Source organism: Ursus maritimus, unplaced genomic scaffold (genome assembly GCF_017311325.1).
Source record: "Ursus maritimus isolate PB19 unplaced genomic scaffold, ASM1731132v1 scaffold_7, whole genome shotgun sequence".
In the NCBI taxonomy this organism is placed as follows: domain Eukaryota; kingdom Metazoa; phylum Chordata; class Mammalia; order Carnivora; family Ursidae; genus Ursus; species Ursus maritimus.
In genome coordinates this window covers 71,493,355-71,517,237 of record NW_024426885.1, presented here as the reverse complement: position 1 = coordinate 71,517,237, position 23,883 = coordinate 71,493,355, and the positions used below count along the sequence as shown (strand labels likewise).

The 23,883-nt window shown below is 42.7% G+C and overlaps 1 protein-coding gene across 1 annotated transcript in view; it reads left to right on the top strand.

Moving 5' to 3' along the window:
* Positions 1-23,883, top strand: part of B3GALNT2 (beta-1,3-N-acetylgalactosaminyltransferase 2) — a 61,862-nt gene that overhangs the window by 25,382 nt on the left and 12,597 nt on the right. The window contains exons 5-7 of the mRNA XM_040624362.1: positions 3,236-3,331; positions 15,852-15,962; positions 18,352-18,430. Of these exons, the coding sequence (XP_040480296.1) occupies positions 3,236-3,331; positions 15,852-15,962; positions 18,352-18,430 (286 nt within the window). The remainder of the gene's footprint in view (positions 1-3,235; positions 3,332-15,851; positions 15,963-18,351; positions 18,431-23,883) is intronic.

Genomic DNA, 23,883 nt, shown 5'->3' with positions numbered 1-23,883 from the left:
TAGGTATGCAAATATTGAAAAAACAAGGTACATACCTTAATTTAAAAATACTTTATTGCTAAAAAAATATGCTAACCATCATCTGAGCTTTCAGCAAGTCCTAATTTTTTTTGCTGTTGGAGGGTCTTGCCTCGAAGTCAGTGGGCGCCGACTGAGCAGGGTAGCAGCTACTACTGCAGGCTGGGGTGGCCGGGGCCATTTCTTAAAATAAGACAGCAGTGAAATCTGCCTCACTGACTGACTTTTCTTTTCACAAATGATTTCGCTGCAACATGTGATGCTGTTTGATAGCATTCTACCCAAAGTAGAACTTCTTTCAGAATTGGAGTCAGTCTTCTCAAATCCTGCAGCTGCTTTATCATTTATGCCATATTCTAAATCCTTTGTCATTTCAGCAATTTCACAGCATCTTCACCTGGAGTAGATTCCATCTCAAGAAACCACTTTGCTCATGCATAAGAAGCAACTCCTTTTCCATTGAAGTTTTATCATGAGATTGCAGCCATCCGGTCACATCCTCAGGCTTCACTTCTAATTCTAGCTTTCTTGCTATTTACACCACATCTGCAGTGACTTGAACCTGTCAGAGTCTTCCATGAGGGTTGGAATCAACTTCTTCGAAACTCTATTAATGTTGGTATTTTGACCTCTTCCCATGAATCATGACTGTTGTTAATAGCACCTAGAATGGTGAATCCTTTCAGAAGGTTTTCAGTTTACTTTGCCCAGATCCATCTGAGGAGTCTATGGCAGTCTTACAAAATGTATTTCTTAAATAATAACACTTGAAAGTCAAAATGACTCCTTGATCCGTGGGCTGGGGAATGGATGATATGTTAGCAAGCATGGAAAACAGCATTCATCTTGTACATTCTGTCAGGGCTCCTGGGTGACCAGGTGCATTGTCAATGAGCAGTCATATTTTGAAAGGAATCTTTTTTCTCTGAGCAGTGGTCTCAACAGCGGGCTTAAAATATTCGGTAAACCACGCAGAAACGGATGTGCTGTCATCCAGACTTTGTAGAGCACGAGCAGAGTCGGTTTATAGAGCACGAGCAGAGTCGGTTTGTCATAATTCTTAGGGGCCCTAGGATTTGCAGAATGGTAAATTAGCATTCCCCCTAAAGTCACCAGCTGCATGAACCCCCAACAAGAGACTCAGCCTGTCCTTTGAGGCTTCGAAGCCAGGCATTGATTTCTGCGTAGCTAGGAAAGTTCTCGGTGGCATCTTCTTCTGATAGAAGGCTGCTTTGTCTAGACTGATAATCCGTTGGTCACTGTAGCCACCTCTCTGAATTATCTCAGCTCCGTCTCCTGGAGAGCTTGCTGCAGCTTCTCCATCTGCACCTGTTGCCTCACCAGGCACTTCGATGTTATGGAGACAGCTTCTCTCCTTACACCTCCTGCACGCATTTCTGCCGGCTTCCAGCTTGTCTTCTGCAGCTTCCTCCTCTCTCTCAGCCTCCATGGAATCGAAGTCAGAGCTTTGCCCTGGATTCGGCTTCAACTGAAGGAGACGTTGTGGCTTTTTTGACCATCTATCCAGATGACTAAGACTTTGTCCAAATTGGCAAGAAGGCTGTTTCGCTTTCTTATCCTTCGCGTGTTCAGTGGAGAAGCACTTAGAGTTTCCCTCAAGAACATTTCCTTTGTGTTCGCAGAGGCAGGAGAGGCCCAGCTTTCAGCCTGTCTCTGCTTTCAGCTCGCCTTCCTCACTAAGCTTTATCACACTAGCTTGTTTTTTAATTAACTTTGCTTGTATTATAATTTATGTAACTCCTAAGTTTATATTCTTTAAGGTTTTTTTAATTTAAATTCAATTAATTAACATATAATGTATTATTTGTTTCAGCGGTACAGGTCTGTGATTCATCAGTCTTATATAACACCCAGTGCTCATTACAACACATAACCTCCCCAGTGTCCATCACCCAGTTTCCCCATCCCCATCCCCTCCCCTCCAGCAACCTTCAGTTTGTTTCCTATGATTAAGAGTCTCGTATGGTTTGTCTCCCTCTCTGGTTTCGTCGTGTTTTATTTTTTCCTCTCTTCCCCTATGATCCTCTGCTTTGTTTCTTAAATCCCACATATCAGTGAGACCGTATGATAACTGTCTTTTTCTGATTGACGTATCTCGCTTAGCGTAATACCCTCTAGTTCCAGCCACGTCATTGCAAATGGCAAGATTTCATTTTTGATGGCTCTGTAATATTCCATTGTGCATATATACCACATCTTCTTTATCCATTCATCTGTCGATGAATATCTGGGCTCTTTCCATAGTTTGGCTACTGTGGACCACACTAGCTTTTGATTTAGAGTGACTCCCGCAACTCTTCCTTTCACTTAAACGTGCATGTTAGGGGTATTAAGTGGCTGGATTTCAATATTGTTGTGTCTCAGGAATTAGGGGAGGCCTGAGGAGAGGGAGAGGGACAAGGAAGCACTGGTCAGTGGGTTCATCAGTTAAGTTTGCCATCTTATTCGGGAGCAGTTCATAGCACTCCCACAATTAGAGTAGCATCACGTGTGGCTCGCCAAACAAATATAATGATGAAAAAGTATGAAATATTACAAGAATTACCAAAATGTGACACAGAGACACAAAGTGAGCAAATGCTGTTGGAACAATAGTGCCTCTGGCTTTGTTCATTGCAGGATTGCCACAAATTGTAGAAGACACAATACTCTGCAAAGCGCAGTAAAGCCAAGTGCAGTTAACGAGGCGTGCCTATAGACATGATGGGAATCAGCCCTCTTTTATGTTCCCTTTTTTGTTTCTGTGCATTATTTCTTCTGAAGTTTCTTTTTGAAGGGTGGGTTCCTAGAGTATCTTTGTTCTGTGTAGAAATATGATCTTTCAGTTTCTTCTTAACCCTTGGAGTTAAGTCTAATAATTCGGCTTGATTTAATACCTCACACCTCCCCTAATACTCCTCATTTCAAGGTGGGCTTTTTTTTTTTAAGGTTATGTGGATTTTATTTCGTTGTTTTAGAACTTTAGGACAGCTTTTGTTACCTTAAATATCTATTTAATAACTGTGACCACACTGGAAAACGCAAATGATAACATCAGTAGACCTATTTTAACCATGGTTGGGGTCATCGAGGATTAAGCTGCCCAGGATAGAAGATGTTTGAAAACTTGCTGCACACACAGTATCTGATGCTAAGTCTTTCTTTTTGTCTTTTTTTCCCCCCTATTTCTTGTCCCCCACTCTCCCCCTATTTGTAGGAGGCCCTCTTCGTGGCTCGTTTCAGTCCTCCAAGCTGTGGTGTGCAGGTGAACAAGCTGTGGTACAAGCCTGTGGAGCAGTTCATCCTGCCCGAGGTACGGGGTGTAGTGGAAGGGATCTGGTGCCGCGTGTGGGCCTGCCTCTGTGCTCTCAGAGGCCGGCAGTTGATGCTTTGTTGTACCAGGACAGCTCTTCAGAGGGCCCGATGGGGCCACCAGCTTTGTGCACTGATTACTGAAATGTAGCACTCTGCACCGTCCCTTCACACAGCTCCGTGATGCCTCAGAGGTTCCCAAACCACACTTTCTGAGAGGCACTGCCTGGTTTACTTAGTGGATTGAACACTCTGGTTTCTCTTCAGATCGCATAAATCTTTCGCCTTTTACTTACTGGAATGAGAACTGCATGACTGTTTATTGACAAAGGGTAATAACAGGTATGGCTTGATGGAAACACGAGACCCAGATACCATTTGAATAAATCAGGTCATTTGCTTTTCTAAAGGGTGAGGGTGGTAGGTGTAGGCAGGATAACTGCAAAGAGGTCGACCACATTCCCAAGATGAATAAAACCTCTCGAGATTGTGGCACATGTCTGAAAACACAGCTGTCACCGTCCAGGTCCTTCTAGGTCCAGTCGTAAGTAGATGTGTCCTAGAGATCTGCAGTTAAGCCGCAGGATGGTTGCAAAGGATCGCATGGTGGGCGAGAACGGATTACTCATCCATGCACCTCAGCCTCGCCGGGCTGCTTCAGTCCAGTCCGCGTACACGCCTCAGGTCAGGGCTTTGGAACCACTTGGAGGTCTGTGGCCCAGGCATCTCTGGGAGTCATTTTAGATCAGCTGTAGAGTTCATCCTGCAACTTCAGAGCTGAGCTAAAACATGGAAGCTAGACGTTGACCAGCTCTGCTGACGAACCAAGAAACATTTTCCCACTGCTGGTCTTCTGGGTTCTGTTTGCGTTATACTGCACGTCTCATAATTCGCTGTGGGTCTTTGGCGTTCAGTACAAGTAGTTGAAACTATGTATGTCAGTTCTGTAGATGTGAAAGGGATCTCCTTTATTTCACCTGTACACAAACTTCTGCTTAAAAACGTTAATTTTTTTTAAGATTTTGTTTATTTGAGAGAGAGCACAAGCAAGCACACGAGCAGGGGAAGGGGCAGAAGTATGTACCATCAAAAGTATCTTTTACTTTTAATTAAGAGCAGTGGCTTAGCGAAGTCATATTCACTAAGTGTTGGATTTCAGCTTTTGAAGGAAGCCATTCTTTGGTTTGCTTATTCATTTACTCAGAAAATATTTGAGAAATTAGTATGTGCCAAGCACCGGGACTCTGAGGATACGATATGGAGACCCTGGCCCTGAAAGCAGCTTTCGTGCTGGAGGGACGAGAGGAGCTAGCACTGACACTGTCCCTAACTTACCGTGTGCCAGGCATGCTTGTGAACGGCGTTCCTGTATCAACTAGTAGGAAAGCTCCTTGAGGATTGAAGCAAGTCATCAATGAGACTTTCTTATCGGAACGAGCATGGGCACAACCTCAGGCTTTCTGTGGTTCCTAGAACTCTTCCCAAAGGGAGAGTCATGTTGTTCTGAGGAGCCCAGAAACTCTAGCATTGTGTCAGGTGGTATCAGAGCTGTCTGAAGGCTGACGTAGAGTGGACTTGCACAGCAAGGACTTAGGAGGATTGCCATGAGTAGGAGAGAGAAAAATGATGCACCAGGGAGCAAGTACGTGAGGTCGCACTTGGGGCCAAGCGCCTGAGCAGGCAGCTGCGGGTGCAGCATGGGGGTGTCTGAAACCCCGCGCTGCCGCTCGGAGTCTGTGTGGCCTCGTGCAAGCCGCTCAGTCTCACCGTGTCCATCCCCTCATCTGTAAGATGGCCGGGCTACACGACCCAGTTGAGAGGCTTATTTTAAGGACTAAATGATTTTCATACATGCAGAATGCCTAGAACGTGCTGCCACGTGGGAAGCATTCGGTAAATAAATGCGTACCCTCCTTAATCTTGCTGCTACTCTTCTGAATTTTCAGGATCCGTTCTTCAAGAGCAGAGTTTCTCTAGTTGGGGCTGTTTGCCCACGAGGGGCATTTAGCAATGTCCAGAGACTCGTTCAGTTGGTACAGCTGGGTATGGAGTGGTACTGGCATCTGGAGGCCAGTGGTGCTGCTGAACATCCTACAACAGACACGAAAGCCCCCACAGCAAAGAATTATCTGGCTCAAAATACTGATGGTGGTGAGGTTGAGAAACTATTTAAGAGGAAGGAGTCACAATGTGGGGCAAAGAGGAAGAAAATAAACTTTAATACTTCAGGCTCATCACAGCGTTACAGAGTCTGGCCCATTATCTTGGTCAGTCTTCTAGATAGAATTACACTTTTTTTTTAAAAGATTTCATTTATTGGAGAGAGAGAGAGAGAGAGCACAAGCAGGCAGAGCAGCAGGGAGAGGAAGAAATAGGCTCCCAGCAGGGCAGGGAGCCCAGTGTGGGGCTCGATCCCAGGACCCTGGGATCATGACCTGAGCTGAAGGCAGACGCTTGACCGACTGAGCCACCCAGGTTCCCCTAGAATTACAAATGTTGGGGGTGCCTGAGTGGCTCAGTCGGTCAAGCGTCTGCCTTCAGCTCGGGTCGTGATCCCAGGGTCCTGGGATCGAGTCCTGCATCCATCTCCCTGCTCAGTGAGGAGTCTGCTAGCCTGCTTTTCCCTCTGCCCTTTCCCCCTCAATCGTACTCTCTCTCTCTCCCTCTCCCCACTCATGCTCTCTCCCCCCTCTCTCTCAAAATGAATAAAATCTTTATAAAAAGAAAAAATTACAAATTTTGATTAATCCAGAAAAATTATTACTTTCCCTTAAAATGTCCTTGTTCTTAGGAAGTACATGTTGAAGTACTTGAAGGTGACGTCATGATATCTGCCTTTGCTTTCAAGTGTTTAACAACCAGCAAGAACAGAAAAGTACATGTATACAGACAGATAAAGCAGATGTGGCCAAATGTTAACAGTTGGTGAGTCTAGGTGACTTGGGGTTAATTTCAGGTTTTCTATAGATTTGAAGTGTTTCAGAGTAACTGGATTGAGGCAAGGACAGTGTCTAGCAGGAGGTGCTAATGATGGGACAGCAGCCACTTCAGTTACGATCTTTCATGCTTACAGCCTTGTGAGCTTTATTTCACTTTAAGCTTTAAGCTAAATTGACTTTTTATTTTTCATTACTTCTGTAATATTTTTTTCTTTTAAAAATGTGCCATTATTTAACAGTAGCTGTACTTGGGGATGTGGAGGTAGGATTATGGGTGATTTTTATTTTCTTCTTTTTTGTGCATTTACTAAATGTTCTGTAATAAATATATATTAGCTTTATAAAAACAACTCTTTTAAAAAGTTCTGTCCTTTTACACAAAATCCTATTTTTGTTGAAACCGTGTTTAATTGTACATAGATATTCATTTTTGCTGCTTCAGGCCTAATTGGGCTTATTAGTGCAGAACAAATGATAGTGATGAATGGCTTGCCTGCATATCATCAGCAAGGAATGACAGAAGACAAACATCATTTTTGCCATTTTTCGAGAGAGTAGTAGATGATTTCTTCATCGTCTTACTCCCTCTGCGCCTCACAGCCTACTGGAGTGACATGTCAGCAGTATAGCTTGTCAAGTAAGCAAAGCTCTTGCAGTGTTTTCATCGTGTGATTCACTAAAGCATAAATCTCAGTGGGAGTCACAGATTTAAATGGAGACTGCTGTGCGCGTCTCTTAAAATATTTATTTCTCTAATTTTGTATTTTCCTTACCAGTGCAGTTGAAACCTAGAACTAATTTCAATAAAAAGACTATTTTTGTTCACCTGAGTCACTAGAGACGTCACTGTTAGTTGTATGGGTACTTACACAGTCCCTGTTTGTGACAGTTGAAATTCTTTAGATGTAGTCATTTCTGCAATCCATAAAAAATTGTTAAGTGCAAAAATAGTATAGATTTAAGCTACTCTCTTGGTTTGGATGAGAAGTTAGAAATATGACACAAAGGAATTAACATGTGAAAGGGGTTGCAGAGCACATGCTTACATTATGGGTGAGATAATTTATGAGATCTCCTTTTTCCAGCCCACACCGTGCTGTGTTTCATAGCTTCTATTTTGGTTTTATGGTCTTAGCAGGGAGTTGTCACAAACAAGTTGTTTCTCATCTGAAGAGATCCCTAGCTATGGTGACTTTGTATCAGAGAGTAGAAAGCGGGCCTGCGAGAGAGGTGAGAAACAGAGATTCAGCTGGGACATAGAGCAGGAAAGGGGGGTAGACACAGCTCCTCCCCTCCCTACTAACCCCTGGCTTGTAGAAGTGCAGTGAAGAAACCAGGATTGTTTTGGGGGCCGATGAGTTTTTCTGACAGTTACTCAGTGTAGTCCACGTTGTTGATGTTGTATCATAAAGTTCCAAATTAACTGTGGTTGGGTGCCAGCAGGAGCCACCGGGAAATAGCCAGGTACGTTGAATGGACGGGACAGAGAATTACTTGTTTTGTCATCATATTTTCTAGATTCATAGTTTCAAGGTGAAGCATTATTTGGTCACAATAGCTTTTACTTTTGGTATGGTTCATCGGAAACTGCAGTCACTAAGATTCTAGTGACCCAATTGCCAACTCCAGGGGACACTTTTTTTTTTTTTTAAGATTTTATTTATTTATCTGACAGAGAGACAGCCAGCGAGAGAAGGAACACAAGCAGGGAGAGCGGGAGAGGAAGAAGCAGGCTCCCAGCAGAGGAGCCGGATGTGGGGCTCGATCCCAGGACTCTGGGATCACGCCCTGAGCCAAAGGCAGAGGCTTAACGACTGCGCCACCCAGGCGCCTCCAGGGGACACTTTCTGTCCTTTACTAGTTGATTGCATTCTTCTCTTAGCTTATCTGACCTACATTCTTTTGGCTCATCCACATCTGGCCCAGTCCTCCTTCCCAATGTACTTCTTTATCTCCTCTCTCGCTTTCCTCTTTTCTTTAAAGATTTTATTTTTAAGTTATTTCTACACCCAGCATGGGGCTCAAACTCACAACCCCAGGATCAAGAGTCACATGCTCCACTGACTGAACCAGCCAGGCACCCCTCTCGCTTTCCTCTTAATCATTAGGATTTCATACCTGGTTTCTGTTTGTTTTACTCATTCTTCCTGGGCAGTTTTATCCATTACCACCTGTTTGCTAACGGCTCTTAAATCCAACTACAGTCCACGTTTCTCTTAGGTAATCCATACCTACTTCTGCTGCCTATGGAACTTCGCCACACGAGTGTCCCAGGGGCATTCTGATGGTAACATCATCTCCGTCCCATCCATTCTCATCTCCCCCTGTATTTCAGTCTTGGATAGCAGCATCTCCTTTTCTCAGTCACCCAAACCAGACTCATGGGATTTATCCTCAACTTTCCTATCCAAGCACTCACTAAATCCTATCAGTTCTTTCTCCTAAATGTCTTTGGTATCAGTTCTTCAGAACTTTTCACTCTTCAGGCAACAACCTCTTTGACCTCGGCCATAGACACTTCCTACTACACATGTTGCTGGAGGCAAGGGAAACAAAAGCAAAAATGAACTGTTGGGACTTCATCAAGATAAAAATCTTCTGCACAGTGAAGAAAACAGTCAACAAAACTAAAAAGCAATCTACAGAATGGGAGAAGATATTTGCAAATGACATAACTGGTAAAAGGTTAGTAACCAAAATCTATAAAGAACTTATCAAACTCAACACCCAAAAAACAAATAATCCCGTTAAGAAATGGGGAGAAGACGGAGCGTCTGGGTGGCTCAGTCGGTTAAACGTCTGCCTTCAGCTCCGATCATGGTCCTGGGACCGAGCTGTGTGTTAGGCTCCCTGCTCAGTGGGGAGTCTGCTTCCTGTCTGCTCGTCCCCTGCTCATGCTATCTCTCTGGCTCAAATAAATAATATCTTGAAAAGAAATGGGCAGAAGACATGAACAGACATTGCTGCAAAGAAGACATCCAGATGGCCAACGGACACATGGAAAGATGTTCAACATCACTCATCATCAGGAAAACATAAATCAAAACCACAATGAGGGGCACCTGGGTGGCTCAGTCGGATAAGTGGCCAGCTCTTAATTTTGGCTCAGGTCATGATCTCAGAGTCCTGGGATCAAGCCCCATGTCAGGCTCCACACTCAGTCGGGAGTCTTCTTCTCTCTGTCTCCCTTTGCCCCTTCCCCTTTTCTCACACACTCCTGTGTGGTCTCTCTCTCTCTCTCAGGTAAGTAAATCTTTAAAACAAAACAAAATAAAATAAATGAGATACTACCTCACACCTGTCAGAATGGCTAAAATTAACACAAGAAAACAGGTGTTGGTGAGGATGCAGAGAAAGGGAACCTCTTACACTGTTGGTGGGAATGCAGGCTTGTGTAGCCATTCTGGAGAACAGTACGGAGGTTCTTCAAAAAGTTAAAAATAGAACTACCCTCTAATCCAGCAATTGCACTACTAGGTATTTACCCAAAGGATATAAAAATACAGATTTGTAGGGCCACCTGCACCCCAATGTTTATAGCAGTATTATCAACAAGAGCCAAATTATGGAAAGAGCCCAAATGTCCATCCACAGATGAATGGATAAAGATGATGTGTGTATATATATGCACACATATATACATATATGTATATATACATACAGACACCAACACACACGCAAATATTATTCAGCCATCAAAAAGAATGGAATCTTGCCATTTGCAACAATGTGGATGGAGCTAGAGAGTATAATGCTAAGTGAAACAAGTCAGAGAAAGACAAATACCATATGATTTCCCTCATATGTGCAATTTAAGAAACAAAACAGATGAACCTATGGTGGGGGAGGAGGGAAACAAACCATAAGAGATTCATAGCAATAGAGAACAAACTGAGGGTTGATAGAGGGAGGTGGATGGGGGATGGGGATTAAGGGGGGCACTAGTTGTGACGAGCACTGGGTGTTGTATGTAAGTGATGAATCACTGAATTCTCCTGAAACCAATATTGCATTGTATGTTAACTAGAATTTAAATAAAAATTTTTTTGAATTTTATTACTGTTAAAGTTTTAAAGGAGTGTATGAATACCAAGAGCAGGAGGCTGTTTTGCCAGACGAAAGACACATGATTAACTCAGAGCAGCCTCACCTTGCCAAGGGTCTAGGACTTAGCTTTCAGGTTCTAGCACTGACTTTCCAATTCGTTCACTTAGAGATGATCAGATTCTCATTGAATGACATTGAATAAATTCATAGACCAGTTTGTAAACCAGAATATCCATTCATTCATCCTTAATGGCTGTTAGCTTATTAGATTTGAAAGTCTGACCCTGTCTGGGAACCTCCTTATTGAGATGTCAGACACCAAAAACCCAAATCAGAACAGTGCTTGGTGTGATCATGGAATTTGCTTAGGATGTATTTGTTTTAGAGAGCTGGCTCATTCAGGTAGGATGTGGCTAGAATGCTTTGTATCTTCCAATTCCTGCCTCTTTCTCCCACTGGACATTGCTACATTGCCAATTTCTCTCTTAACCCAGCTTTTGTATAGTGGCCACTTGATACATTGTTTTAAGGTAGTGAGTTTACTAATTAAGCTTTGATCTCAGAGCTCTTCTCAGTTATTAGAGACATATTTCCCTTTAATGTACTCATTTTTTCTTTCTTTTTTTATTGAGATATAATTGACATATACTCGTTTCAGGTGTACAACGTGATGATGCAATAATGCAGAATGATCACACTGAGTCTAGTTAACGTCCATCACCACACAGTTACATTTCTTGTGAAGAGAACTTTTAAGATCTCCTTGCTTAGCAGCTTTCACGTCTACGGCGTTATTAACTGTACTACTCACTGTGCTGTACGTGAGAGCCCCAGAACTGATTCTCTTACAGCTGGGAATTTGCACCTTTTCACCCCCTTCACCCATGTCACGCAGCCCCCCAGCCCCCCAGCCCCCCAGCCCCTGCCTCTGGCAACCACCCATCTGTTCTTGATATCTAGGAGTTCAGTGTTTTGTTTTTTGCTTTTTAAAAAATGTTTTAGGGGCGCCTGGGTGGCTCAGCTGGTTAATCATCTGTCTTCAGCTCAGGTCATGATCTCAGGGTCCTGGGATCAAGTCCGGAATCGGGCTCCCTGCTGAGCAGGGAAGTCTGCTTCTCCCTCTGCCTGCTGCTCCCCTGCTTTACACACACACTCTCTCTCTCAACTCTCTCTCTCTCACAAATAAAATCGTTTTAGATTCCACATATAAGTTAAATCATATGGTGTTTGTCTTTCTCTGCCTTATTTCACTTAGCATAATGCCCTCAAGTTTCATCCATATTGGAAATGGCAAGGTTTCCTTTTTTTTTTATGGCTGAATAATATTCTTCTGTGTGTGTGTGTGTTTGCATCACATTTTCTTCATCCATCCATCCATCCGTGGGCATTCAGGTGTGTCCACATCATGGCTATTGTAAACATGCTGCAGTGAACATGGGGGCACAGATGTCTTTTCGAGTGTTTTCATTTCCTTTGGGTAAATACCCAAAAATGGAATTGCTGGATCGCGTGGTAATTCTGTTTTTAATTTTTTGAGGACCCTCCGTACTGTTTTCCACAGTGGCTACAGCGATTTACATTCCCGCCAGCAGTGCACAAGTGCACGAGGGTTCCCTTTTCAGCACATCCCGGCCAGCACACTTGTTATTTCTTGTCTTTCTGATAGTAGTCGCCATTCTGACAGGTGTGAGGTGGTCTCTCAATATGGTTTTTGATTTGCATTTCCCTGATGATGAGTGACAGTAAACATCTTTTCATGTACCTGTGGGCCATCTGTATGTTGTCTTTGGAAACATGTCTATTCAGATCTTCTGCCCACCTTTCAATTGGGTTGTCTGGATTTTTGCTCTTGAGTTGTAGGAGTTCTTTATATGTTTGGGTAGTAAGTCCTTGTCAGGTATATCATTTGCAAATATTTTTTTCCCATTCATAGGTTGCCTTTTTATTTTGTTGATGGTTTCCTTTGCTGTACAGCAACTTTTTGGTTCAATGTAGTCCCACTTGTTTATTTTTGCTTTTGTTGCATTCGCTTTTGGTGTCAAATCCAAAAAATCATCTCCAAGACCAGTGTCAGGGAATTTACCACCTAGGTTTTATTCTAGTAGTTCTGTGGTGTCAGGTCTTCTGTTCAGGTCTTTGGTCCATTTTGAGTTGATTTTTGTGTATGGTGTAAGATAGGGGTCCAGGCTCATTCCTTGCATGTGGCTGTCCAGTTTTCCCAACACCATTTATTGCAAAGACTGTCCTTCCCATGTGTATTCTTGCCTCTTCTGTTCCATTGATCTGTGTGTCAGTTTTTATGCCAATAGCATACTGTTTGGATCGCAGTAGCTTTGTAGTATAGTTTGAAATCAGAAAGCATGATGCCTCCAGCTTTGTTGTTCTTAAGATTGCTTTGGCTATTTGGGGTCTTTTGTGGTTTCATACAAATTTTAGGGGTAGTTATTGTATTTCTGTGAAAACACCATTGGAATTTTGATAGAGATGACATCGAATCTGTAGATTGCTTTGAGTAATATGGACATTTTAATAATATTCATACTTCCAGTCTTTGAGCTTGAATATCTTTCCATATATTTGTGTCTCCTTCAGTTTCTCAGAAGGCAGTCTTAATTTCTAAGATAAGTGCTTGCTGCTTCTCACCTGGACCTCTGTAATAGTCCAGTTACCACTCTCCCTGCCAGCCTGCCCTGATGCTGTTCCACTAGAGCGACCTTTTAAAATGGCGGCTAGGATCGCATCACTCTTGTGCTTGCCAACGGCCTTCGAGATGAAGCACAGACTCTCTGCTCCCGCCGGCAGCTCTGACAGGAGCCCACTTCCCACATCTCCGTTCCTCGGCCTGGGGCTTTGGCCGCGCTCAGCTGCTTCACACCCCCCCGAACATGCAGTGCTCTTCACGTCTGCCTTTTGATGAGGGCTTTCGTCCGCCTCTCCCTTCCTGACTCACGTGCCTGCGAGACTCCGCTCTCACAGTCACCTGAAGGCCTGGCTGACCTCAAGCAGACGACTGTCCTTCGTTACTGACCCCAGCGGGGCATATTACGAGCATTTGAAGACAGGAGCTGTTTCACTCTTGTAAATCTTCGAGTAGCCCACAGCCTGCTACCTGGTAGTAAACGCTCAGAAGTTTAAATAACGCCTGTGTCTGGAAGAAGATTGACCCTAAATTTATTTCGTTGTATACATATGTTTAAAAAATTTTTTTTTCATGATCATAAAAGTATGAAAATGTGTGAGAGGAATCCGTATCCACTGTTGGAAACTTGACTGCATAGAGAAAGGTTAGAGGGATATGATGCTGTCCACGTTTCTCAGCATATTTGCCAGGTTCCTCCCTAGGCTTGTTTTTTTCCTTCTGCGCATGTGTCTGTAAGAATGCTGTTTGTTTTTAGGGATTTGAGGTTCAACGTCAAGTATACTGGGAGAGTTAAGGCTTTCCAGGGAGAGCGATAGTCAGCGCCCATTTCCAAGATAAGACAACGAGATCTTTTAAAGGGGTCCTTCACTTTCTGCTTTCCTTCCAGTGGTCATAAAGCTCTGTTTCTCTGAGCAAAGACCCTGCATGCCGCACACATGTCATCATTAACCCCCGGCACAGCCCCATGAGGTGGGCATCGCTCTCTGTGCTCGAGGCCAGGCAGTGACCACCCGAGTGTGTCTCTGAGGCCTGCTCTCAGGAACCCGGGGCCTCCTCGGAGCGTATCCGGAGTCTCACCAGCAGTGCAGAATAAGGGTCCATTACATTAGAATATAAAGTGACGGACGGCCTGAGGAATCCCGACGCTTAGTGTTTTTACCTGTTTTGTAGAGAAGTTGTAATGCTTTACAAAAAGCTTTCAAACCACTGCCCTAGCTTATTGGACAAGTTCAATTTTGTAAAGTGTCCTTATAATGCTGGCTGAGACATTACTGTACAGCGCTTTATCTCTTAATATGTGAAAAATTTTAAAGAATATTAAAGCTGTATCTTTTGTCTGGTGCTCTAGACCAAAAATCATTCCAGCTGACTTTGAGTTTACCATTATTTACAAAGTAAATAATTTTCCAGTGCCTGTTATGTATGTCAGGCCGTTCTAGGTGCCGGGAATATGGTGGTTGATACGACAGACAAGATCCCTGCTCTCACGGTGCTTGCGTTCTAGTGGGAGCAGTTAGTTTGACAATAGGAAAAACAGGAAATCTCAGAGTGATCAGTGGTATTCGGAAAAGAAAACAGGCTGATGTGATAGAGAAGAATTGGATGCTGGTGGCTGCCTTCTGTTGGATCTCTGGAACAAGCCAGAGGGGCTGACCGTGGGGATGGCCTGAACAGTACAGTGGAGCAGCTGAGCCCCCATGGAGAAATTCGAAGACACTAGAATTTAAATGTGTATCAAACCTTGGGGCAGGGAGTGTAACTTTCAAAGCCCAGAATTTAATAGTAATCACAAAAAGCTTGTCAGATTTGACAGGACCTTTTAAGTAAATAATAATAATAATTATAATAACAAAGTAGCTAACAATTCTGAAAAAAAATATTTTAGCATATATTATATACACAGGATTAGTTATTATAAGATAACAGATTAATAAGAAAAATAAAAAACGCAATAAGTAAATGGCAAAGAAGCATGGGTCAGTAATTCCCAGAAGAGACTGTATAATTTATAAACATTAGAAATCAGGGGCGCCTGGGTGGCTCAGTCGTTAGGCGTCTGCCTTCGGCTCAGGGCGTGATCCTGGAGTTCTGGGATCGAGCCCCATGTCAGGCTCTTCCGTTGGGAGCCTGCTTCTTCCTCTCCCACTCCCCCTGCTTGTGTTTCCTCTCTTGCTGGCTATCTCTCTCTGTCAAATGAATAAATAAAATCTTTAAAAAATAAATAAATAAATAAATAATGCAGTTAAATAAGGAGTCATTTTTTAATCTAAATCGACTTAAATGTCTTTGCTGTCATCAGTATCCCATACTTGGAAGAATACAATGCAGGTAGTATTTTTGTAAATTGGGAAATTAGATAATTTCCTTTTAAAAGAAAGTTTGGTATTGTGTCCCCAAATCCATATAAAATATCTCTTTTATTTCTTTCTTGTCCCCATGATTTCACCTCTGAAAATGTATTTTGAAACAAAATAAACATTTACACCAAAACACGCTTCATTAGATAGTTGGTAGAGTCCACATCTGCCAGTGGGGAAGTGTTTGTGTGACTCTGGACGCACGCACTCGATGGCATGTTAGTTAGGTGTGCGTGGCAAAGAATGGTCGTATGAGCTGAGGTAGCAGCAGGAAACGCTTCAGTGTAGAGGGACTTGCAGACAGCAGTGTGCAAAATTGCCTCTGCCCTCTTTGTACCTGCATCTTTCAGATGTGCCTGAAAAAAAAATGACTCGAGAATATACACCAACATGTTAACAGTAGTGTGTGTTAGAGTAGGGGGATAAAAACTTTAACCAATAGGTTTTAGAAAAAAAATTAATTTTTCTTTAAAAACTTACTTAAAACCTAAATGACAACAATAAAGAAATCGACTCACTTCATCTTTCCTCAAAAAGAGCTTTGAAGGTACCATCGTGTGGGAGAGCCAAGACCTCCAAGGCCTCGTGTCAAGAAATCTCCACAAAGTGACTGTGAACGATGGCGGGGGCGTTCTCCGAGTCATTGTGGTAAGTCATCCTGTCTTCCTAAGGCTGTTCAGCATACTTTAGCATTTTTTAGTACATGAAAAGTGTTTTTAACTTTACTTTTACATCAACTCCGGGAATGTGAAACGATGAGTCTTGGGTATTTTAGAGCACGGATGGCAGAAAATGTGGAGTCACCATAGTAAAGCCAAACAACTCAGATGTTCTATGATTTTTTCCCTCCGGCATCAGTAAACACACAGTTTTGCCTTAAGATTGGTGCATTTTTAAAAGTGCAGTATTTCTCAATAATTTTTAAGCTAACATTCTTTTTTTAAAAGAAAAGATTTTGTTTACTTATTTGTCTGAGAGAGCACAAACAAGGGGAGCAGCAGGCAGAGGGAGAGGGAGAAGCAGGCTCTCCACTGAGCAGGGAGCCCAATGCAGGACTCGATCCCAGGACCCTGGGATCATGACCCAAGCTGAAGGCAGATGCTTAACCGACTGAGCCACCCACGCTCCCTAAGTTAATGTTCTTGATGGACACTTGCTCAGTAGTATTCAGGATCCTCACTCCCTCACCTTAATAGCAGAATGTTAAAATAGCATAGCTGGCAGTACTGGAAAATACGATGGAGTTTTTACTTTCATTTATATTGCTAGGATTTCTGCCTCATATTTTTAATTTATTCAGATTTGCTTCAAATTTAAAATAGTTTGGGTAAATATCTCCAAGTAAGTGTGGGACAATAAGGTGTAGGCAGACTTACAATGATGAGCTTTAAATATACAGGTGGCGTTTGTGGTGGCGTCACAAACCCAGTCTCATTCTGCTTGATGCTCTGGTGTTCACAAGCTTAGTCTATTTTCATTAACTATTCATCTTATTCACATGAATTAATTCCCGAATTTGAAATGAACATTAGGTGGTATGCTGTCACCCACTTAGAAAACCACTCCTGGCCACAGTAGAACTTACACTCCAGTGAGGAAGACCGACATTAGGTCACAGATTCATATATAATCACAAACTTAGCCTTGTGGGTCGTGTTTAGGATCTCAAGCTTTATTTAACATAGAATGTCTTATGAAATTTAATTATACTTTTATTCTTTCCGTATTTCCAGGGCAAGTGCCCTTAATATGTCACCTCCTTGTCTGTTTGTGAAACTTAAAAATACCAAAATATGCTGGAATTCTGTAGTTATTAAGTTGATTGCACAAAAGGAAACCAACTTCTGAGTTGAGGGCTAGGTTCAAGTGGAAAGACTCAAATGATCCACTTCGAGGGTAAATATAGTTGTAGAGGGCTAAAGACTGCTTACACACTCAGCTAACCCTAAAAAATAGTGTGGTAACTTGGTATCTCCTTCTAGGAAACCCCACGTACAAATAAAGTTTTCTATCATAAATGCGTAAAGCTGTAAGTTTCCTGGAGTCTTGCTCCCTTGCCAGTAAGTGAGAATGTCAGAAACTTTTAAAAGTCAAGCTGTGACCTTTTAGATAGACGCTAATAGAAAGTACTGTCAAGTTCTAAACAAGCCAAAACGATGTGGAGTACACAATGATAAAACAGTGCGCAACCGTTCCTGGCTCTACGAAGCTGGAAACGTTAGCGTGGCCTTCGGTAGCTTCCTCCACGTTGAGCTACAAGTTCCCACGGTCGCCTCCGGACGGGGTCTCTCTACGGCCCCGAAACACTGCTGTGCAGTGCAGCTCTGCGGAGGGGACGGTCCGGCCGCAGAGGCAGTCCCGCACGCACGCGCGCGCGCACACACACACACACACACCCCACACGGGCAGAGCTGTGCAGTGTGGCCCAGCCCTGCAGCTGGAGAATCACTCCGCTGGGTGTGCCACACAGGTGTGCAGCACGCAGAGGGGAAACACCTCACTGGGGAACTTGTAAATCTCTAATCTAAGGCTCCTCCAATCCTCGGAGGCCGGGAGGACTGTCGCTGCTTGTCGGCACCTTCAGCAGCATCAGTGACTGGCAGGGCTCCATCTGAATGGTTTGTTTCGAGCGGCTTCCTCTGCGCAGTAGGGCAGACTTGAAAAATGTGCCTAGACGCATTTGAGTTCATGGCAGTTTTCAGTCTCCAAGAAGTCAAAGGTGGTCATTTTTTTTCAAGTGGTAGGGTTGGGATATAAAATAAAATCGGTTTTGTACTATGATGGTGACAAGTTCAAGAATATATGATTCTGTGTCAGTTGGAATTCTGAGCACTGGGGACTGCCCTGCGCACCTGATCTTTAATATTGTAATCAAGATAACAGATACCAAAAACAGGAGAATACTGATGTCATCCTGACTGCGTACATCTTAGATGGATTTATCCGCTGTTATGAATTTTGCCACATCAGTTTTAAAATAGAAGAAATGTATTTTTGGTAATGAAACATTGAGCACTTCTGTTTTTGTCGTTTTCAGGCTGGGGAGGGCGCCTTGCCTCACGAATTCATGGAAGGCGTGGAGGGAATTGCAGGTGGTTTTATTTACACCATTCAGGGTAAGTGGGCTGCTTGAAAGGTGAAGAGCGCGCTGAGTCTCACGTACCTAATCTGACTCCATACTTTGACAGAAGAGGTGATTCTTTTTTTGTCATTAAAAAAAAAAGCTTTATTAATACATAATTCACATACACTTTACCCTTTTAAAGTGGTGAAGTCACTGGTTTGCGGTATTTGAGAGTTCTGCAAGCATCTCCACTGACTCCGGACCATTTCCATCACTCCAAAAAGAAACCCTGCGCCCGTTAGAGGACACTCCTCATTCTCCCCTCCGCCAGCCCCTACCAACCATTAACCTCCTCACTGTACTTTCTGACCTTAAGTGTAAGGATTTACTTCCGGGCTCTCACTTCTGTTCTTTTGATCGGTGTGTCTGTCCCTCTACCAGTACTGCACGGTCTTGAATGTGTAGCTTTGTGGTAGGATTTGACATCGGAAAGTGTGACTCCTCCAACTCGGTTCTCTTTTAAGATCGTTTTGGCTATTCCGGGTCCTGCATTTCCATATGAATTTTAGGTTCGGCTTGTCAACTTCTGCAAGTGAGCCAGCTGGGATTTTGAAAGGGGTGGCATTGACCATGTAGACCATTTCAGGGACTGTTACCATTCTGACAGTAAGTCTCTGACCCATGAACATGGAATATCCTTCCATTTACTTATGTCTTACTCGTTTCTTTTAGTGATATTTTATGGTTTTCAGAGTACAAGTCTTACATTTCTTTGGCTAAGTTAAATATTTATTCTTTTTGATGCTATTATAAGTGGAATTGTTTTTTTCATTTCATTTCTAGATTGCTCGTTGCTAATGTATAGCAATACCGATGTTTATATATCGATCTTGTGTGCTGCAGTTTTGCTGAATTCATTTAAGTTACTAGTTGTGTGGGTGCCTTAGGATTTCCCATATACAAGATCATGTCATGTGCAAATGGAGATGGTTGTACTCCCCCCCCCCCAATCTGGATGGCTTTTGTTGCTTTTTCTTTTCTGCTGTGGCTAGAACGTCTAGCACAGTGTGGAGTAGAAGTGGTAGAGCAGACATCCTTGTCTTGTTCCTCCTCTTAAAGGGAAAGCATCCAGTCTCTCACCATAAGGATGATCTTGAAAAATCCATGATCCTGGGCTTTGTTGGCCCCATGCGGCTCTCTTTGGTTTATCCTGCAGCCAGGTGGGGACTTTGCAGAGCCGCTAGACTGTGGTCGTATAGCTGTAGTGGGCTTTGTGCTGCAGTCAGAAGGGAAGAACCTTTTTTTCCCTGCCCCAGCCAGCGTGGTGCATTTTGATGCCTGCGTCTGTCCCTCCGTTGGAGGTGGTCCAGTGGACTCAGCTTCCCCTCCTGCTTCATGTGTACGCTTTCTCTTCATAATGACAGTATTTAAACATAGGTTCTCTTTCAGACTACAGTGTCTTAAATGCTTCTCCTAATATATCACATTCTAGGATGGGTTTGTTAGATTCGTTTCAAACTTGGGGTCAGGAGCATTAGCTTAGAACTCTAGAGGGAATTTGTTATGATGGGAGTGGCTGTGTTTGTCTTCTTGAATGATGCTTATTAGAATGTCCATCTGTGAATTCCTGAAAATTCCGTGTCCATGATCTTTAAGAAAGAAAAACTACCATTGATGCAATTGCTATTGGTCACCTGTCACGAACGTCACCTAGGGGACGAAGGTGCCCAATGGAATTTCTGTCTTGACATCTCAGAGCGCCACAGAGCATGGATTCCTATAAAAGAATTATGACCCAGCTTCCTGAAGGCTGTCAGTGACTGAGGAATGCAGAGCACATGCCGAGAGGAGACTCTTCGGGGAGGGATCCCGTGACAGCATGGTGTGGGGGATGGGGCACACCCCATTCGAGCCACTGCATGTTGTTTGAGGGTGCAAATGGACTCTGGCTTTTTTTATTTTTTCAAAAGCATCTTAATTTATAGTGTTTCCTCACAAAAGTAGTTGTATTCTTATATCACCCCAAAGGGTAGGCTAGAACAGGTGCATGGGTTTTGCCCATAAACTTGCCATTAAAAGTAGAGATTTAAAATTTAGACATCCTTAATTCCAATCCAGACATTTTTCATAAAACTGTGAGGCCACTCTGCCAAGGAAGGTGTCCGCTTAGCTCACCAAGAAGCTAGCTGACAGCCCAGCCCTGGCGAAAACTCAGGAGCTCAGGCAGCTTCCTAAGGCAGCGCAGATGCGGGGGCGAGGGCAGGTGAACGCACCATCTGACTGGAGTATCCAGCACCTTCCCTTCTTTTACTGGTTCATTCCTGATTGTACCACCAGGAGCCTTTAAAAACTAGTTTAAGGGACCCTTGAGACTTCTGTCACTAAACTGTTCTACAAGGAGCAGCTCACCCTGGACAAAAGCTTGTCATAATTTTTCAGTCATGGAAGCTAAAGGAATAAGGTTTCGGTGAGGGACAATTTCTTTCAAGTAAGAGTGAAATAACTCAAGTGGTAGGCTAAACAAATGAAAATGAATAGACTGTCTTCTGAAAATCTCAGTATAAATTAATTTTTTAAAATCAGGGTCTAAGTGCTATTCAGAACGTTCAGGTGTACATGAATTCTTAAATTTTGTCAGATATTAGCATCTCTGTCCAGGCCCTACCTCAAGCTACAAAGTTAAAATCTTCACAAGTAAAGCTCAGATGTCTGTATCTTAACAGGCTCGCTAGACAGACGTGATCTTCCAAATTTTGAGAGGCTGTAAACTCTGTGATTCTTTTAAGTAGAAGCTAGACAGCTCATCAGATTTAAAACACAGATTGTTTTATTCCTGGTTTTCAGATACATGCAGTATATTTATTTTTTTATTTTTTTTGTGCCCCATCCTTATTTGTTTTTTTATAATAATATTTTTTTATTGTATTATGTTAGTCACCATACAGTACATCCCTGGTTTCTGATGTAAAGTTCGAGGATTCATTAGTTGCGTATAACACCCAGTGCACCATGCAGTACGTGCCCTCCTTACTACCCATCACCGGCCTATCCCATTCCCCCACCCCCCTCCCCTCTGAAGCCCTCAGTTTGTTTCTCAGAGTCCATAGTCTCTCATGCTTGATTCCCCCTTCTGATTACCCCCCCTTTCTTTATCCCTTTCTTCTCCTATTGATCTTCCTAGTTCTTATGTTCCATAAATGAGTGAAACCATATGGTAATTGTCTTTCTCTGCTTGATTATTTCACTTAGCATTATCTCCTCCAGTGCCGTCCATGTTGCAGCAAATGTTGAGAAATCGTTCTTTCTGATAGCTGAGTAATATTCCATTGTATATATGGACCACATCTTCTTAATCCAGTCATCTGTTGAAGGGCATCTCGGCTCCTTTCACGATGTAGCTATTGTGGACAGTGCTGCTATGAACATTGGGGTGCATATGACCCTTCTCTTCACTACGTCTGTATCTTTGGGGTAAACACCCAGTAGTGCAATGGCTGGGTCATAGGGTAGCTCAATTTTTAACTTTTTAAGGGACCTCCACACTGTTTTCCAGAGTGGCTGTACCAACTTGCATTCCCACCAACAATGTAGGAGGAATCCCCTTTCTCCACATCCTCTCCAACAATTGTTGTTTCTTGCCTTGTCCATTTTTGCCATTCTAACTGGCGTAAGGTGGTATCTCAGTGTGGTTTTGATTTGAATTTCCCTGATGGCTAATGATTTTGAACATTTTTTTCATGTGTCTGTTAGCCATTTGTATGTCTTCATTGGAAAAGTGTCTGTTCATATCTTCTGCCCATTTTTTGATTTGTTTATTTGTTTCTCGTGTATTGAGTTTGAGAAGTTCTTTGTAGATCTTGGATACCAGTCCTTTATCTGTAGTGTCATTTGCAAATATATTCTCCCATTCCGTGGGCTGCCTCTTAGTTTTTCTGACTGTTTCCTTGGATGTGCAGAAGCTTTTTATCTTGATGAAGTCCCACAAGTTCATTTTATCTTTTGTTCCTCTTGCCTTTGGGGATGTGTCATGAAAAAAGTTGCTGTGGCCGATGTTGTAGAGGTTGTTGCCTATGTTCTCCTCTAGGATTTTGATGGATTCCTGTCTCCCATCGAGGTCTTTCATCCATTTGGAATTTATCTTTGTGTATGGTTTGAGAGAGTGGTCAAGTTTCATTCTTTTGCATGTAGCTGTCCAATTTTCCCAGCACCATTTATTGAAGAGACTGTCTTTTATCCACTGGATGTTTTTTCCTGCTTTGTCAAGGATTAGTTGTCCAAAGAGCCGAGGGTCCATTTCTGGATTCTCTATTCTGTTCCATTGGTCTATGTGCCTGTTTTTGTGCCAGTACCATGCTGCCTTTGTGATCACAGCTTTGTAGTACAGCTCGAAATCAGGCATTGTGATGCCCCCAGCTTTGTTTTTCCTTTTCAGCAGCTCCTTGGCGATTCGGGGCCTTTTCTGATACCACACAAATTTAAAGACTGTTTGTTCCAGTTCTTTGAAAAATGTCATTGGTATTTTGATCAGGATAGCATTGAAAGTATAGATTGCTCTGGGTAGCATGGACATTTTAACTATGTTAATTCTTCCGATCCATGAGCATGGAATATTTTTCCATCTTTTTGTGTCTTCTTCAATGTCTTTCAAGAGTGATTTGTAGTTTCTAGAATATAGATCCTTTACGTCTCTGGTTAAGTTAATTCCGAGATAACGTATGATTTTTGGTGATATAGTAAATGGAATGGATTCCCTAATTTCTCTTTCTTCAATCTCATTGTTCGTGTATAGAAATGCAACTGATTTCTGAGCATTGATTTTGTATCCCGCCACATTACTGAATTGCTCTTTAAGTTCTAGTAATTTGGGGGTGGATTCTTTTGGGTTTTCCATATAGAGTATCATGTCATCTGCGAAGAGAGACATTTTGACTTCTTCTTTGCCGATGTGGATACCTTTTATACCTTTTTGTTGCCTGATTGCTGTTGCAAGGACTTCTAGTACTATGTTGAATAATAGTGGCGAGAGTGGGCATCCTTGTCGTGTTCCTGATCTTAAGGAGAGACTTCAGGCTTTTCCCCATTGAGAAATGATATTTGCTGTAGGCTTTTCATAGATGGTTTTTATGAGATTGAGGAATGTACCCTTATCCCTACACTCTGAAGGGTTTTAATCAGAAAGGATGCTGTATTTTTGTCAAATGCTTTTTCTGCATCTATTGAGAAGGCTCATATGATTCTTGACTCTTTTTCTTGTTGATAAGATCTGTCACACTGATAGATTTGCAAATGTTGAACCATCCTTGCATCCAGGGATGAATCCCACTTGGTCATGATGGATAATCCTTTTAATGTACTGTTGGATCCTATTGGCTAGGATCTTGTTGGAGGATTTTGGCGTCCATATTCATTAGGGAAATCGGTCTGTAATTCTCCTTTTTGATGGGGTCTTTTCCTGGTTTGGGGATCAAGGTAATATTGGCCTCATAGAATGAGTTTGGTAGTTTT